General features: G+C 37.2%; 1 protein-coding gene and 2 long non-coding RNA genes across 3 annotated transcripts; all 3 read right to left on the reverse strand.

The window, feature by feature from the left end:
• Positions 1–375: 375 nt before the first annotated feature.
• On the reverse strand, positions 376–4,672 carry LOC119776128. Its single transcript, XR_005279739.1, has 3 exons — positions 4,489–4,672; positions 4,204–4,269; positions 376–661 (listed from the first exon to the last, which is right to left on the reverse strand). It is a non-coding gene; the product is annotated as an uncharacterized LOC119776128 (long non-coding RNA).
• A 662-nt stretch (positions 4,673–5,334) lies between these two features.
• On the reverse strand, positions 5,335–6,674 carry LOC119776129. The gene is made up of 4 exons (XM_038274399.1): positions 6,489–6,674; positions 5,952–6,281; positions 5,560–5,829; positions 5,335–5,468 (listed from the first exon to the last, which is right to left on the reverse strand). The coding sequence occupies exons 1-4, from the start codon at positions 6,565–6,567 to the stop codon at positions 5,335–5,337; spliced, it is 813 nt and encodes a 270-aa protein (XP_038130327.1). The 5' UTR covers positions 6,568–6,674.
• Positions 6,675–14,940: 8,266 nt separating this feature from the next.
• Positions 14,941–15,678, reverse strand: LOC119776133. The gene is made up of 3 exons (XR_005279741.1): positions 15,527–15,678; positions 15,138–15,404; positions 14,941–15,043 (listed from the first exon to the last, which is right to left on the reverse strand). It is a non-coding gene; the product is annotated as an uncharacterized LOC119776133 (long non-coding RNA).
• Positions 15,679–16,819: the final 1,141 nt, after the last annotated feature.

Here is a 16,819-nt window from a genome sequence, read left to right on the forward strand (position 1 = left end):
CATAAAAAAATAACTTCTCTTATAACCATGGCATTATCATAGTAATTCTCGTTAAACATATAAATGAGCTAGGCTAAGTTTCTCAGCATAAGTTGATTCTTAAAATATTTCCTCTTTCCTGTTGTGAAACATTTGCTTCTCTAAACTGCTGGTTTCTGGTTAGAAACAAGCTTGTCTTTAACATGCAGTAGTCGAGTTTTAAAGAAATGTTCTCTTTTTCTTCCATGTGAAAAAAAACTTCCTCTTTGAGATCCACTTTATGATGATTCTCACACTTGTCTGCACGTCTTATGATTTTTAGAAACTGATCAAATAAAATCAACTTCATCAGATTCAGATAAAATTGTAAAATTGCAAATTTATTATAAAAACAAGAATCCAAAGCTTGAACACTTTACAGCAGCTAAATAGGGAATATGTGGCATATTTTGTTAATTTAATACAATCATCCAATAATTAATGAGACATTTTTTTTACAAATAAATGTTGTTAATGCCTGCTATAGCATTTCTAACTTTTAGCACATTCTCTGATGACATATTTGAGAACCTCAGACTGGTTTGTTTGGCTATTTGACTGAATCATAGAGGACACTGGGATCTGTGGAGGAAGCTTTCACAGTGCTGTATGTCACAGTATCACCTTCGTCATCATGTTGAAGCTGCAGAAACAGAAAAGAGACGCAGTCTGGTCAATATTCAGTATTGTCAAACATTGTTTTAGGTATATGAGGAATACGCTTTGCTAGCAAAGGGCTGCTGACAGACAAATATACAGTTTAGCTGAATACATTTAAAGATACATATTTGAAATATGCATGTTATAGGAATAGAGGAAGGGGAAGCACCCTGGTAGATACTGATAATATGCTATTATAAGATGACTTTCAATGAAATAGATTTTTTTTTTTTTTTTTTTTTTTTTTTTTTTTTTTTTTTTACAGTGTCCTGTCTGGCAAGATGGCAATAAGAATAATTGTCTTGATGCCAAAAGGAGCCCAACAGATTTTACTTTCACAAGTGTAGCGGTATGGCAATTGCCATACCGCTACACTTGTTTCATGCATATAAATTACTTTATTATAATTATGCAGGGAGTTTTACAGTTTATATGGACACTGCAATGTAAGTAGAGCAGAAAAACAGAAGAAGGAAAAAAAAAAAAAAAAAGGACAAAAGATGAAAGAAAGAGGAGATAGGAAGGAGACGATGACAAAACATTTTCAGTCTGCTTCATCACCTGTAACGAGATGAAAAAAGAACAGCACAACCGAAAGACATGGTACGAGATATACAATAAAGCAACACCTTGAAACTATCGCTAAAGTAATATTATTAAGTCTGACATGTACTCTGTGTTACCTGAAGATATGAATGTGGGGTTTCTGTTTGGAAGTGAATCTCTAAGTACCTGAAGCCTAGCACCTGTAGTTGTTTGTGAGGGTAAACTTGTGCATGTAAAGTTTTAACCATAAAAAAAAGCTCAATAGTGGTTGTGGAGAGCCGGAGAGGCACACCCCCCAGAGCACTGAGTCCAGCGCCGGGAGACCCAAAGCCCCAGGCGCCCAAAGGGACCCCGGAAGCGAAGGCACCAAGGAGGGGCCAGCCCCGGAATGAAATAGAATTTACATGTGCTGAGAAAGTGTCTGTGGGGGATCTGGTCTTGTTAATGAGGCTTGTTGCAGATAGGAATAAGCTGTTTATTTGTGGTAAAAGGTTTTTAGTTCTGATGGACCGCAGTCTCCTTTTAGAGCGGAGAGACTGAAACAGTTTGTGCTGAAGATGGGAGGGGTCAGCTGCAATCTTTCCTTCTAGCCTCAGAGTCCTGGAGGTGTACAGTTCCTAAAAGTAGGAAGATTAGACCCGAGGACAGTCTATGCTGTTAAATTCCTTCTGGTTTTCCAACCTTGTTGTGTGAATTGTGAACCAGAGTTTATCACTGATATAACTCACCACGGTGTTGGTTTACAGCTGTGCTTAGTAAGCTGATGTGGGGCATTACAATATAGTTTTAGATTTGGTCTATATGCAGCAACGATCACATGATCATAGTAACCCAGTGCGGTGCAGGGGATGGTGTGATTGACACTAATTCCTGCGGTTTTATTAATGCAAAGTTTTTCCTTCTCTCCTTAAATAAACCGACTGAAGAGAAAACAACTACTAATTTTAAATAAACTTAGGGTTTCATGCAAAAGAAATACAGATTCTAACAATAATCTCTGTTGAAAGGCACACTATGCAACATTTTTCAGTTGATTGATGTGTTCCATAACGTTTTGGATGATTAAATGAGTCATTTCAGGCTGAACAAAGGTTTTCTCGGCCGCCCTGGTGGTCTGTAGGGGAAATACCGTACTTGCAATTGCAGGAACCCTCGGCCCGCACCCACAGGCTCAGAAGTCTCGTGCATGGTGAGAGTCGGTCTTGCTTTACGGCGAGAACTGCTACACGCCCCCAGTGAAAGGCATGCTCGTTGCTAGCGCAGTGGCGATATTTGTGCAGTTATCATGGCGGAACCAGCCAGAAAACAGTGAAAGCCCATGTCGGAGCAGGCAAGAGAGAGGAGAAGGGCTCTGGACAGAGAGAGGAGTCGTACACGGGTGAACATCGGGCAAGCTTTTTCCGAATGGCGAGAGCTAAAAGAAAAAGAACGCTGCAAGGCTGTCGCGGACCTCGCGTTTCTGCTGATGTGATTGTAAGTAACATTGGAATGGTTTCTCTCTCTGTGTGCATGTTCATACTTTCACTGTTTGTACTGCCGTTTTGTATGATTATGGTCTGTTGCTGAGTAGCTAAGTAGCTAGCGAAATGTTCGTTTTATTAGTTAGCAAGTTAGTTAGCTTGCTGCCTAAACATTGTTGTTGTGGTAGGTGATAACTGCATCGCTTGCTATTTGGCAAACTTGCTTCACATGTGAAGTATCTCAAGACTGTCTATTTACTTTACTAAATTCCTTATTTTGCGCAGATTGGGTTGCGTTCGCCTGTCTGCTAAGCTCAAAACAACCGTGCCTGGCTTGACGGAGAAACCAGAAGAACAGCTGAGCATATTTACGACAGTTCACTTTTACTTTCGCCCTCTGGGAGGAGCCTCGCTGGAAAATCAACACCGGTTGCATAGTATACCTTTAAATGCCAATCACTTGGTAACATCTGGCTGTTTTCATAATCAAATGTTTTTGAGACTAATTTCATTAGAAGTGGTTTTCATGGGTTGAAAAATTAAGATTCTCCAATTTCCTTATGGTTCTGATCGCATAGTGTGATGTAAAAGTGCTACTGGCAGAAAAAAGGAGGACGCCATAATACTGCCACCACTGTGCCTAATGATTGGTAAAGTGTTCGGACGTTCTTTATCTCATCTGATTCACAACATTTTTTTTCCAAGTGTTTTTCATATAGGCATCTGAAAATATTAGGTAAGCTTGACCGTTTTTATTTCCAAGCTTCTTTCAATTGTCTCTAATCCATCCTTTAATGGTGATGGACGTCTAAGTGGACAGACTCTGGGCAATTGGATCAGCTGACCCCTTTGTGATTCCTGAGATATTTTCTTAACATTTTAACCAGATTTCAGTCAGGAGGGTTCTATGAAGAACTTGCACTTCTAAAGTAGTTTGTACAAATCTTAAGTAATAAATAAATTGAACTTTATTGATCTCACATTGGAGAAATGTACCTCTTTATTTAACCCATCCCCTTTGGGGAGCAATCAGGGGTTAAGGGTCTTGCTCAGAGATCAGAGTGGCAGTCTTTGGGACTGGGTTTCAAACTCACAACCTCAGGATTCCAAACCCTATGCCCTAACCATTAGACTGCCACTCCCCGAATCAGAAGTCGATCAATTATAGCTCGAAAACACTTTCTCAGCTTGTTTTAAATCAACTTCTGTCCTCAAATTTTCTTTGTTTTTTTTTTTTTTTAATTGTAAGTTTTTCTTGTTGAAAGTCAACTTGTGAAGCTAAAAGTCATTCCAGAATATCTGCCCAACAAATTTATACATTCATGTCAATACATGTGTGTATATAGGGCTGAATGGATTAGATAAATAAACAGCAGCCTCATAAATGTGCACATGGTGGTTGCATAAACAATAATTTCACATGCCATACAACAAAAAGTTCCACTGCAACATTAAAAGTTAAGGTCTAAAACATATGAAAACGTTTTCAAGCATCGTAAATAATAATCCAGCTGTTTACCCTGCTGCTGTTGGGAGTCTTATTGTAGCTGATGGAGGCGTAGGAAACACCATTATCTGGATCAACCTGCAGAAAGTCAGATCAAGCAGTCAGCGAGGAGGTGATGCTGCAGCACCTCCTAGTTCCCTAAAAATGCATCAAGATAGCTCAGTTCTTGCATCATGTTCAGCATTTCCTGTTTCCACCTCACAGTAGCAAGTAGCAAAGTCTAACTTTATAGTAGCTTAATTTATCTGCAGTGTTTGTCTAAATACATTAAGTGGAACTAGAAAGGTTTCAGTGTACCTCATGTTGCTGGTTTTCAGGCAGAGGCTGAGTCTCTGGAGGTTTGAGGTTTCCACCCTGTAGATAGATACAGTCACATTCATGTGGTCGGTTATTGACATGTTATTTGGGATCATTTACAACTAAAGTGTTCCTGAAGTCATGAAGTGGTCAGATATCCTGAGGAAAGGTTTCTTTTTTTGCAGAAAACAGAGTCAGACTCACCAGCCCCACATTAAACTGTGATGTCTAATGATGTCAGAGACATTTACTAATGACTAAACTAATGATGTCAGAGACTAGCTGATAAACTTACCTCACTGGAATTTAAAAGCTGTAAACATTTCCATTTGATGCTATTTTAGCAAAGCAGCAATGAGCTGCTTTTTAATATGCACGCAACTTCCCATATTCCTCATTCTAATTCGTTTTATAAAGTTAATCACATTTTGGACCAGAACGGTTTGTAAACTCACCTTACTAGGAGTTTCTGTTTTCTTGCCTGAGGATGTGAAAGATTTCAGAATAGACTTAAATGAGAATAGATTTAAATGAGAGACATGTTTTAAAAAAAGAGAAATCTCTCACCTTTAGTCTTTATTACAACAAACACACCAACAGTTATTATCAAAAGCAGTAGAACCAGAGGAAGAGTGATGTACAACCACTGCAAACCTGGAAAGAAGAGGTAAAAAAAAAAAAGTATTATTGTTGGTAAAACTGTGCCTAAGAATGTCTGTGTGAATATATATGAGAGCTTTTATCAAATAAATAAAGATAATACCAGCAAAGATACAACAAAACTGAGAATGTAGAACTCATGTTTAGTTTAATTTGTGGTTAAAATCCTCACTAAATATAATCAGATCAGGATGATTTAGTTCCAGATTCTTTCAGTTCCGTTTGGTTTGTTTTCTCCTGTGTTTCTGCTCTTTGTTTGTCTTTTAGTTCACCTGTACCTGATGTTTCTGATGGTGATGTGGTCGTTGTTTTGCGTTTGTCTAAGAAAAGCAACAGAATTCAACAATAAACATTGTGCTTTATGTAACTGAAAAACTCTGAAAAGTCTTAAGAGGTTTTCATAATTCCTACCTGATGGATGAGAGCTGAAGGTAAAAATATGAACTTTATTGTCTTCTGTCTTTATTTCACACTTTAAATCCTTAAACCTTGTTTGGTAAATGAAATGAGACGTCTGGAAGGTGACAGCAGCAGAGCAGGAAGATGATGATTCTGTTATTTCTTTGTTTTCTTTATCCACATCTCTACCTCTAATCAACCACCTCACTCTGTGTTTACACTCCTTATCAGTCACCACAGAGCAGCTTAATGTCACCCTGTTCTGGTTCTGATCTTCTGTCACTGAAGATGATTTGAAAGAGAAAATCAGAGGAATTATGGTTCCTTCAGATCATGAAATCATTATGATTCAGCTGTCAGCAGGTTGTTGTCAATAAAAAGTGAAAATATTGTTTAATACTTACAGTTAACAAGAGAAAGATGAACAGCAGCATCTGGACCCTCCTGTTTATCTGATATAAACTGTCTGCAGGTGTAAAGACCAACATCCTCAGCTGTGACTTTCTTTAGAACCAGAGAACAGTTTGCAGAAACACTCAGTCTGTCTGATCTGGAATCTTCAACCTCCCCATGAATAACCAACTCTACAGTTGATTGTCTTGATTTACTGTAGATCCAGGTGGTGGAGCTACAATCACTGAATCTAGGATCCACATTTCTACAAGGCAAAGTGACATCATCTCCAGCTCTGACAGGGATGAGGAGGAATAGATCTCTATCGCTGCTTAGAGCTCCTGATGAGACCAAAGCAGAAATGTTCACATCAGAATTTAATATAAAGAATAACTGTTTAGATATTTGACATCTTATACAGCAGATTATCAACAGGAACTAAACTCAAGGTCTGCTCTATGAAACTAGCAACATGATGCATTGATGAAACAGTTTGTTAATGTTGAAATGAAGAGAACTGAATAAACAGTAGTTGTTCAGAACCTCACCTGTAAACTGCAGCAACAGGATGAAAAATACCAACATTTTCCTCCATCTAGATTCCTCCATGGTTCCTCTCTGCTTCATCGTCTCTCTCTGTTTCCTGAGTGACTCTGTCAACTTGAGCTTTTAAACCACAATCTTTCTACTTCCTGTAATTATTCAGACTTTAACTTCTTCATTCAAGCTGTCATCCTTCCTGCTCTCAGCTGCAGCTTTAAAGCAGAAAGGTTTGGTCGTCCTTAGATTTCCATATACTGAACACACATGAGCTGCTGGGAACTAAACAAACTACTGGGAATTTACATCTAAGTTACATCTGTGATAAAATATCATCTTATAAGTTGACTGAAAGGTAGAATAAACACTGACTGACAACAAGAAATAGTCCTGGTGCAGAAAACACATACATTCATCGCCCCCTTGTGTTCAACATGAAGAAATACAACAGAAAAAATTGAAGCAGGAACAAAATTATGAAAAAAAGGACAAGAAGTGAAAAAAATGCAGTGAATACAGGAACATTTTCAAAACAAAAAACAAGGTTTTGTGTGCTACTGTATAAAATTCCGAACTCAACGCTATTTCTGACATTTTGAATTGAAAAAGCTTGGGTCCAGTGGATTGTTTTTAATTTTCTTTTTGGAAGAACTTCAGCTCTCAGAGCAGATTTTTTCTCTCAGGCAGCAGAAGTTGGTTCAGCAGCAGATTTAGGAGCCTGCAGAGTCTCAGATTCTGGTGGAGCGATGAGAGACATGAGCTGACTGAGCAGAGGAGAAACAACCAGGAGAACATCTGGTCTCCTGCCTCCATAGAGGAGGAACTATTGTACAATTTCACAAGATTAATGAAATTAGTTTTATGCACTACCAGCTAGTAGAATATATATATATATATATATATATATATATATATATATATATATATATATATATATATATATATATATATATATATATATATATATATATATATATATATATATATATATATATATATATATATATATATATATTCAATCAATAATTAACAGTAAAAGTGTAAACAATGTGAAGTAAATTAAAATTATTTTACATTGAGCAGTATTTTATTTTGAAGTAAATCATCCTTTAATGTAATAAATATGATTGCGTCACTATCAAAGGGAAAACCGAGTACCTTTAAGCTGACACTAGATGGCAGTAGAGATGCTGTTTAGTTAGAAATTCAGGCTGATTTTAGTTCCTGATGTTCTGCAGCACAAAATTAATAAAACGTTTATTTATAATCAGTTTGGAAATGAAGTTTCATGTTTAATCTAGAAAGGAGAAATCTATTTATGTCAGTGTTTTATTTTTTTATTAATACAAAATTTTCAGCTTTTATGGAGCTCTTAGAATTTCAGTATTCACAAACTCTCCTATCTGATCCACACATTCACAAAACAACCCACTCATGAACAAGACAAGATTGATACATGCACAGGATAAAATCCACACATGTACATAACGATTCAAACAAACACATAAAACATACACATTCACAAGACATGATTAACAAAAAATATTTATGATGCGTTCACAATTATGTTTATTTATAAACTACTATTGGTCTATGAACTTCACTGCATTTGTGTGGAATTTAGAGACTCATCTGATGCATAAGAAAGGTTCTTGTGAAGAATGTCTTGTGAATATGTACATTTTATGTGCTTGTTTGAATTATTCTGTGCATGTGTGGATCTTGTTCTGTTTATGTGTGGATCTTGTTCTGTTTATGTGTGGATCTTGTTCTGTTTATGTGTGGATCTTGTACATGCATGAGTTGATTGTCTTGTGAATTAGTGGATCACATATTTGAGTGTGTGAATATTGAGACTAGCTCCTTACGCATTAGGAGGAACCCAGGGCCATCTGCGTCAGCATATGCTCTCACAAGGGGTCTGAGGATCTCATCTCGGTACCTAATGGCAGTCATGCTTCCTCTGGCAAGAAAATGGAGTGCTGTAGGAACCTCCAAAGAAATGCCACCCCACACCATTGCTGATCCTATGCCAAACCGGTCATGCTGATTAATGTTGTAGGCAGCTGCAAATTGCTCTCCTTCGTTTCTCTAGACTCTGTCACGTCTGTCACTTTGCTCAATGTGAACCTGATTTCAGCTGAGTTGAGAACAGTGCACCAGTGGCTAATTTGCCAATCCTGGGGTTCTCTGTTTAATGCCAAGCGTCCTGCATGGTGTTAAGCTATAAGCACAAAACCCATATGTGGGTTCTATGTAGATCTATGTAGGGCCCTCATACCATCTTTGTGGTGTCGGTGTCTAACCGTCTGTGCAGACATATATGCATTTGTGGCCTCTTGGAGGTCATTTTGCAGGGCTCTGGAAGTGCTCCTCCTGTTCCTCCTTGTGCAAAGGAAATCAGTGTTGCATCCAAAGTGGATGGTATGATTTCACAGAAGTTTGATTTGAGTGAACTTACATTGGTTCGTTTCCATGTTCAATGTATTTTTTGAGCAGTGTGTGTTGGTGATGCTGACCTGAATGACAATAACGATATGCTAAGTCTAAAATTGAACGTCAGAAGTTATTACATGTCATTAGAGTGTGAAACACATCTATCTCACTTAGAAACATGTCTAAAACAATCAGAAAATACCATAATAACAAAAAAGTTATATATTGCTTTAAATGTCTCAGATTACATTTATATAACAGAAACTGTGACAACAGGGGGTCAAATAAAGCAAAGATACCAAATAAAATTATTATGAAAACTTTATTATTGTTACTTCTGACAGGCTTTTATTTTGAAAGTGTGAAGGATTTTAATTAAAAACAGGGGTATTCTTTTACTATCTTTCCATTTTAGTAGGTAATAAAACACTAAGGGAAATAACAGTACAAATAGACTCTTTAACGATCTTTAAACAACAAAGTTTAGCAAAGACAGTTCAGGACAGATTTAATGGTGGCTAAATGTTTAAAATCTATACAGTGGAAATATTATAGGGAAGTAAAGATGGAGCTGAGAATTATTCTTTCTGCTCAGACTCTGCAGGACACAAAAAAAATCAAAAAGTTTTTTTTTTAATTCTGAATGTTTTTCAATTAAATAAAAACCTTAATATTCTCTTCTGGTTCAAAAATGTTTAAGTAGTGAACAGAAAATGTTTCAATTAAGCTAAAATGAAGGAGGAAATCAGATAAACCTGCTGATGTGGAGCTTCTAGATTTGCTGAGTCTGAAAGAGGCAGGAGGGTCAAACTGGAGAAGCTCTGACGTTTTCATAGACCACACAGCATCATCATCTTTATTGTGATTCACCTGATTCAAGTACAAAAAATAAAATAACACTACATCTGACACATCAAACATCTTGTAAATTCAGTGTCTTATCTGTTGTTTTATTACGTTTAGCAGAAAAATACAATGAAAGGGGTGCTGCTGTGTTGTGGAGGTAGAGCGCATGACCCATATACATGCAATCTCACATTTTCTCGAGTCCCAGTCCTAATTTTGCCAATTGTCTCTCACCCCTCTTGTAACCCATTTTCCTTTTTACATACTTTCAAAAATAACACAATAAAGGCCACTAAAAAGCCTAAAAATAATACAATCGAAACAGACCAACAGCTTGATTCACAGGTTTGGAATTAAACCAGAAACTATGGAGTAAATAACCCAGAATCACTGAAAATTCATTGACATAATCTTCACACAAAAACTCACATATTTAGGAATGTTGATGTTTTGGGATTTTTTGTAGATGTTGCAGGAATATATGTGATTTACTACCTGCACAAGGCCGATATGTTTTTGAAAGTCTGGATTCAGACCAACCACACTACAAAACGTGTTCAGCTAAACAAGCCTTACAATGTTAGAGCTAGACTAGGCTACTTTAATTCTAATGCACATTTCAGTGGCGGGATTATTAAAATACTGTACATATGAAAAAAAGAAAAGTACTTTGCAGTGGCGTAAATCTAAATGAAAAACAGCGTTAGCCAAAAAGTCTTTTTGAGTCCTTGTTCTTTTTCTTTGGAGAAACATTTACTCAAACATTAGTGCAACATTCTGCCAATGCAGTCAGACAATTGAAGTTGGTAAAACTTCTTATTTTGAGATTTTATGTCATGATTTTAAGAACTCTTACCAAATGTCTTTTTTTTTTGGGTGAGATCTAAGATTGTAAGACTGATAGACCCATTTTGCATTGCAGTCAATTATTTTTAATTCAGTTTATTTCTATAGCGCCAATTCACAACACGTCATCTCAAGGCACTTTACAGTTCACCAGATCATCCAGTCAGATTAATTCAAGTTTTCTATCTAGCAAAAACCAGTTGATTGCATCGACTCTTTGACTTGGATGCTATCCCCTTTTATCACTGAAGAATGAAAATAATAGAGGTTTTAACAAAGTTATATCAAATATATCCTTCTTCTCCTAGCCTAGATGTCTTTATTTCTGAATATCAAGTTATATCCATGCTGTATGGTGGGGAAAAGCTTCTGCAACATTGTGTTAGAATATATTTTGTCCATAGGGGGAATAAGTAAGACATTTACATTAAGATTAACCTAAAAGATTTTTATCTGCCACAAGACTCAACTCAATTCAAACTTTATTTATAAAGCACATTTAAAGCTGAAGTCTGTAAGTTTTTAAAAATCACTTTTTTGTCATATTGGCTAAAACTGTCCCTATGCCCAGACAGCAGTACATGTGATATGTAACCTGTGAAAAAAACTGCTTCAATTGGCACCGCCAACTGCCTGTATTTCAATCTGGAAAGAATAATTCGGGACGAGTCAAAACAACCAATCACAGCCAGAGGAGCGTCTGATGGAGAGTCAATCACAGCTCCCCCCCCTCACCGCTTAACCTCCCGCAGCGCCCGGCTGCCGCAGTCAGGAGGACGCGCGTGGAAGTCATGGCGGAGCGACAGCCACCAGCGAAAGAGAAACTGCCCTTACTGCCCCTGCCGACAACTGCTTACACGGCAAACTTCGGTATAACCAGCATCTTATATCTAGCTGCTTGGAGGTGAGTGTTATCGTTCTTACCGGTTCACACTCCATGCCGCGTACGCTGCTTGGACGCTTGTGGTCGCATGCGGTAGCCGCGCAGGTGCTGTGAGAGGGGTGGAGCTTGGAGGTGGGGCATGAGTGAAGCAGAGAGGGTGGGGGAGTGGCGTGAAACCTGTTTTTCTTCAAATTTTCAGTCGAAGTCTGCTCTCTTCTCAATGTTACAGACTGCAGCTTTAAGGGGGGCAGTCAAAATTTTGTAAATAATGTATGTCTATTCTGTTAATATTTCTGTATCTCTATAATGGGTCTGTATTGTGAGTTGTCTTCTCAATTCAGGGGGGCCACATGCCTGTCTTTGCCTAGGGCCCCAAATTTCCTAAATCCACCCCTGCTTCGATTCTCTCCTCTGGGTTTCATCTGTTGTGCCCAGAATGACCTCCCCTGTTGCAGGAGCACACATCGCCCTAAACTCACTTCCATTGAAATATGATCGAAAAGGGAAATTTTAAAGATATTCTTAATGTTTTCATATTTCTTATACATGGATGCCTTAAAATGATATCTTTGATGGACAGATTAATTTCAATTAATAGGATTTTACTTGTATGGAGACATGTTTCAGTCAACGTGCTACAGTCAGTGTGCAATGAATAAATTCTCTTCTCAGTGGATGCCAATTCCCCATTTTGCTATCATCATCATTCTAGATCATTTCTGACACTTTATTTGTCAAACTTAGAACCTGTCCAAGATTCCTTCCCTCCTCATTTTCACATTTATTGTCCCAGACTTATGAAATTCATACCATAATCACAGAGAGCAGGTATGATTTTGTGGAGAAACATGCATAACTGTAAACTCCTTATTTCTCAAACTAAGCAGGAGAGGGAGATCTTGGCAACTTTGAACCTGGAACCTGCAGAAGATTCCCTCCCTTCATTATTTTCACAGTCCCTCAAATTGTGCTGTCTTTGCCGCTTGGTAATGATGCTGTTTAGAACACCATCAGCTGTAATTTGGTCAGACATGCTGATTTGGTCAGTCTAATCAGAAGTGCACAGCCTGTCAAATGTTGAAAGGGCAATATTTTTGCTATAACTGTTTATATATAGAAGACATTTACACATTCAGTGATTAAAAAGTTACAGGGGATGATACACAGGGGATGGTCATTTAAGAATGGGGATGTCATCCCCCCTCATCCCCTCTCAACACAAGTACTGGTTATAGCATATCGAAGATTTAACATTAGTTCTAGTTACATATCTGAGGACCCCAGACTGCTTTGTTAGGCTAATGGATAGAAGCATAGAGGCCGCTGGGATATGAGGAGGGAACTTTAACTGCGCTGTATGTCACAGTATCACCTTCATGTTTAACCTGCAAAAAAACAGAAAAGAGATGCAGCTCAGAAGTTCACATTCATCATGGGAATGAAGTTCATTAAATTCAGGCTAAAAATGTATTAAATCAAAATGTAATTTAAAGGAAAACTCTGAAAGTACTTTAAATATAAAATTATTACATACTGTTCAATAAATGATAAGATATGATAAACGATAAGATATGATAAATGTTTTTAATTAGGAGTAATTTTCATTTGAATGTGCTTTACTGGATGCGTCCATTTTTGTCAAAGAACACTACTGCCACCTACTGGTTTGTGGCGTCACGGTGCGGTATCGGCTGTTGATCAAGACCCAGTGCTGTATCTGGTGTTTGTCACAAAGCACTATTATCCAAGTCATCTGGAAAACATTCTTCTTCCAAATGTTGGCTACATATTACGTGTTTTTTCTCTGGCCAGAAGTTCAATGGCAAATCCTCCCTCTTCAAGTTGGTGATCCAACGACCAACCCGTCCGTGGAGCATCAGGAATCAGAAAGGTGAAATAACTAATTTTTTCCCACTATTACCCAATGTATTAAACATCCAGCTGCCATGCACGTGGGCATTGTCAGTTTCACTATAGCTCTGGTGAATTTCAATGGTGAAGTCCTCTGGAAATCTTCAATAATTGTTGTTGATTGCAGATGTGTCTAGTAGTTCCCATTGATTTAGCTTGTAAAGCGGGGAGAATGGCGCTAGGCTTACCGCACCATGACGTCACTGCTGGAAGATGGCAGGAGGGAGGGGTTACTACATTTGTGCAAAAATGGCCGCTCCCAGACTCAGTGATCGCTCAGTGATCGCAACAAAAAAATGTTTTTTTAAATTTTTTAATTTTAATTTTTTTACTGATTAACGCTAAATTTATTAAATCACTGCAAACTTATTAGTTTAAGGTATAAATAATGATCCATTGATCATTCCTTGCTCACTGGACTTTTCCCTTAAGTAAAATAATAAATGGAAACTTGTGAGCAGGACTGTTAGTGTTTGGCTGAGTCTCTAAAATACATAAAAGCATTTTAAAGTATGACGAGTAATAAACCAGCTGTTTACCCTGCTTCTATTGGATGTCTTGGTGAAGATGATGGAGGTGTAGGAAACAGCATTATCTGGATCAACCTGCAGAAAGTTAAAAACCTTCATTATGGAGGTGATGCAATCAGACCTGCTGCTGTCTGAAGATAGCTCACTTCTCGCCTTTTGTTCAGCATTTCCTGTTTTTATCTCACAGTTGCATCAAGCAAAATATAACTTTAGCTTGAGTTTTCACCAGTGTTCATCTAAATAAATATAGTGGAACTAGATAGTTTCAACGTACCTCCTGTTGCTGGTTTTCAGACACAGGCTGAGTCTCTGGAGGTCTGAGGGTTTCACCCTGTAGATCGATACAGTCACATTCATGCGGTCAGTTATTGGCATGTTTTTTGGGATCATTTACATCCAATGTGTTTCTTAAGCTTTAGCTCAGAGCAAAAAAGTTGGATAAGAAAACGGAAGCAGACCCACCAACCCCCACATTAGACTGTCAGAACAAGGAGGAGGAGATGATGTCAGAGAGTAGCTCATAAACTCACCTCACAGGAATTATCTGTTGTTTTGCCTGAAATTTTGTAAAAGGTTTTAGATTAGCCGATAAGAATAAGAGTAAAATAAATAGAATAGAACCTTTACTACCTTTACCTTACCTTTACTCCTCTTTAATGTGACAGAAACAACAATAATTAATATCAAACCCACAAGAGGGAGAGTAATGTACAACCACAGCAAACCTGGGACGAAGGGATTAAAACAATCTAAACACACATCAACGATTATTGCCTATATTATACTATATCATTAATAACTGTATTTAAGAAAGTGTGCAATACTTTTAACAGGTCATATAGGTCTAGTAAAAACAAAAAAATATCAAAAATTAAAGGGCTTCTACAGAATATTTTAACATTTAAAAACAAAGTTTCAGCTTCATTTGTAATTAAAATCTTCACTAAATATCATCGGATGAAAACTGTTTTTGTTCCAAATTCTTCTAGTTCAGTTTGGTTTGTTTTTACCTGTGTTCCTTTTCTCTGGTTTTTCTTTGAATTCAGCTGTAACTGTTGTTTCTCCTGTTCCGCCGTACGTGAGTTTGTTGTGGTCATTGTTTTGTGTTTGTCTGAAAAAAGGGATACAAATCAACAATATTCAGTCTGCTTTAATGTTAATAATATATTTAACAACGTCTATTGAGAGATTTTCATAATTCCTACCTGATGGATGAGAGCTGAAGGTAAAAAGATGAACTTTATCATCTTCTGTCTTTATTTCACACTTTAAATCATTAAACCTTGCTTGGTTAAAGAAATGAGATGTCTGGAAGGTGACAGCAGCAGAGCAGGAAGATGATGATTCTGTTAGTTCTTTGTTTTCTTTATCCATATCTCTACCTTTATTCAACCACTTCACTCTGTGTTTACACTCATCAGTCACCACAGAGCAGCTTAATGTCACCCTGTTCTGGTTCTGATCTTCTGTCACTGAAGATTATTTGAAAGAGAAAATCAGAGGAATTATGGTTCCTTCAGATCATGAAATCATTATGATTCAGCTGTCAGCAGGTTGTTGTCAATAAAAGCTGAAAATATTGTTTAATACTTACAGTTAACAAGAGAAAGATGAACATAAGCATCTGGACCCTCCTGTCTATCTGATATAAACTGTCTGCAGGAGTAAAGACCAACATCCTCAGCTGTGACTTTCTTTAGAACCAGAGAACAGTTTGCAGAAACACTCAGTCTGTCTGATCTGGAATCTCTAAACTCGCCAAGTTTAACCAACTCTACAGATGATTGTCTTGATTTACTGTCCTGATGAGACCAAAGCAGAAATGTTCACATCAGAATTTAATATAAAGAATAACTGTTTAGATATTTGACATCTTATGCAGCAGATTATCAACAGGAACTAAACTCAAGGTCTGCTCTATGAAACTAGCAACATGATGCATTGATGAAACAGTTTGTTAATGTTGAAATGAAGAGAACTGAATAAACAGTAGTTGTTCAGAACCTCACCTGTAAACTGCAGCAACAGGATGAAAAATACCAACATTTTCCTCCATCTAGATTCCTCCATGGTTCCTCTCTGCTTCATCGTCTCTCTCTGCTTCCTGAGTGACTCTGTCAGCTTGAGCTTTTAAACCACAATCTTTCTACTTCCTGTAATTATTCAGACTTTAACTTCTTCATTAGAGCTGTCATCCTTCCTGCCTCGGCTGGAGCTTTAAAGCAGAAAGGTTTGGTCGTCCTTTGATTTCCTTATTCTGAACAAACATGAGCTGCTGGGAACTAAACAAACTACTGCGAATGTACACCAGAAACCTACAAAATGTATCTAGCTTAATCCTGCATCAGCTTTGCTCAATAAATATATATAAGATTTTTGTTAATAAAGTGCATAATCATTTTTATTATAGCAAATTGTTTTAGGGAATTTTCATTAAAACCTTATTTAAATGGGAGGAATTAACCTTCTTTTAAATTCACCAACATCAATGGGAAAAGTCCTGCAGAAGACAACCATAGCGAACAGCGCCCCTTCTGTTCAACATGATGAAATACAGCAGAAAAACATAATAAAACTGTAGTAGCTGTTTTGCAACAAAGAAAACATATTTTTAAAAATCAATACATATATATTTATATATTTAATATAATAATATAATATAATATATAATAATTTTATATAATAATAATAATAAAAAAGAAATGTAACAAAAACTGATTTTACTCATTAAGGGGAAGGAAAGTGGGGAGTAACTTGAAAGCTGCAGAATAGAATAAAAGTGACCAGAAATGAGGGTACTACAAGGTAATAATGTTCTTTTTTAAGTTAAACAGGACTGTAAAAAGTTAACAGATCACACCACGGTGGTGGGCCTCATCAGAGACGA

Source organism: Cyprinodon tularosa, unplaced genomic scaffold (genome assembly GCF_016077235.1).
Source record: "Cyprinodon tularosa strain WSP-4 unplaced genomic scaffold, ASM1607723v1 ctg910, whole genome shotgun sequence".
Classification (NCBI taxonomy): domain Eukaryota; kingdom Metazoa; phylum Chordata; class Actinopteri; order Cyprinodontiformes; family Cyprinodontidae; genus Cyprinodon; species Cyprinodon tularosa.

What these genes read in the sequence shown, in the direction of transcription:
- LOC119776129 (XM_038274399.1), bottom strand. Translation starts at nt 6,567, where the DNA reads ATGAAGCAGAGAGGAACCATGGAGGAATCTAGATGGAGGAAAATGTTG. An exon ending in CCTGTTGCTGCAGTTTACAG is followed by an intron (nt 6,282 to 6,488) that starts GTGAGGTTCTGA and finishes TGGTCTCATCAG; the next exon opens with GAGCTCTAAGCAGCGATAGA. An exon ending in CTTCAGCTCTCATCCATCAG is followed by an intron (nt 5,469 to 5,559) that starts GTAGGAATTATG and finishes TGCTTTTCTTAG; the next exon opens with ACAAACGCAAAACAACGACC.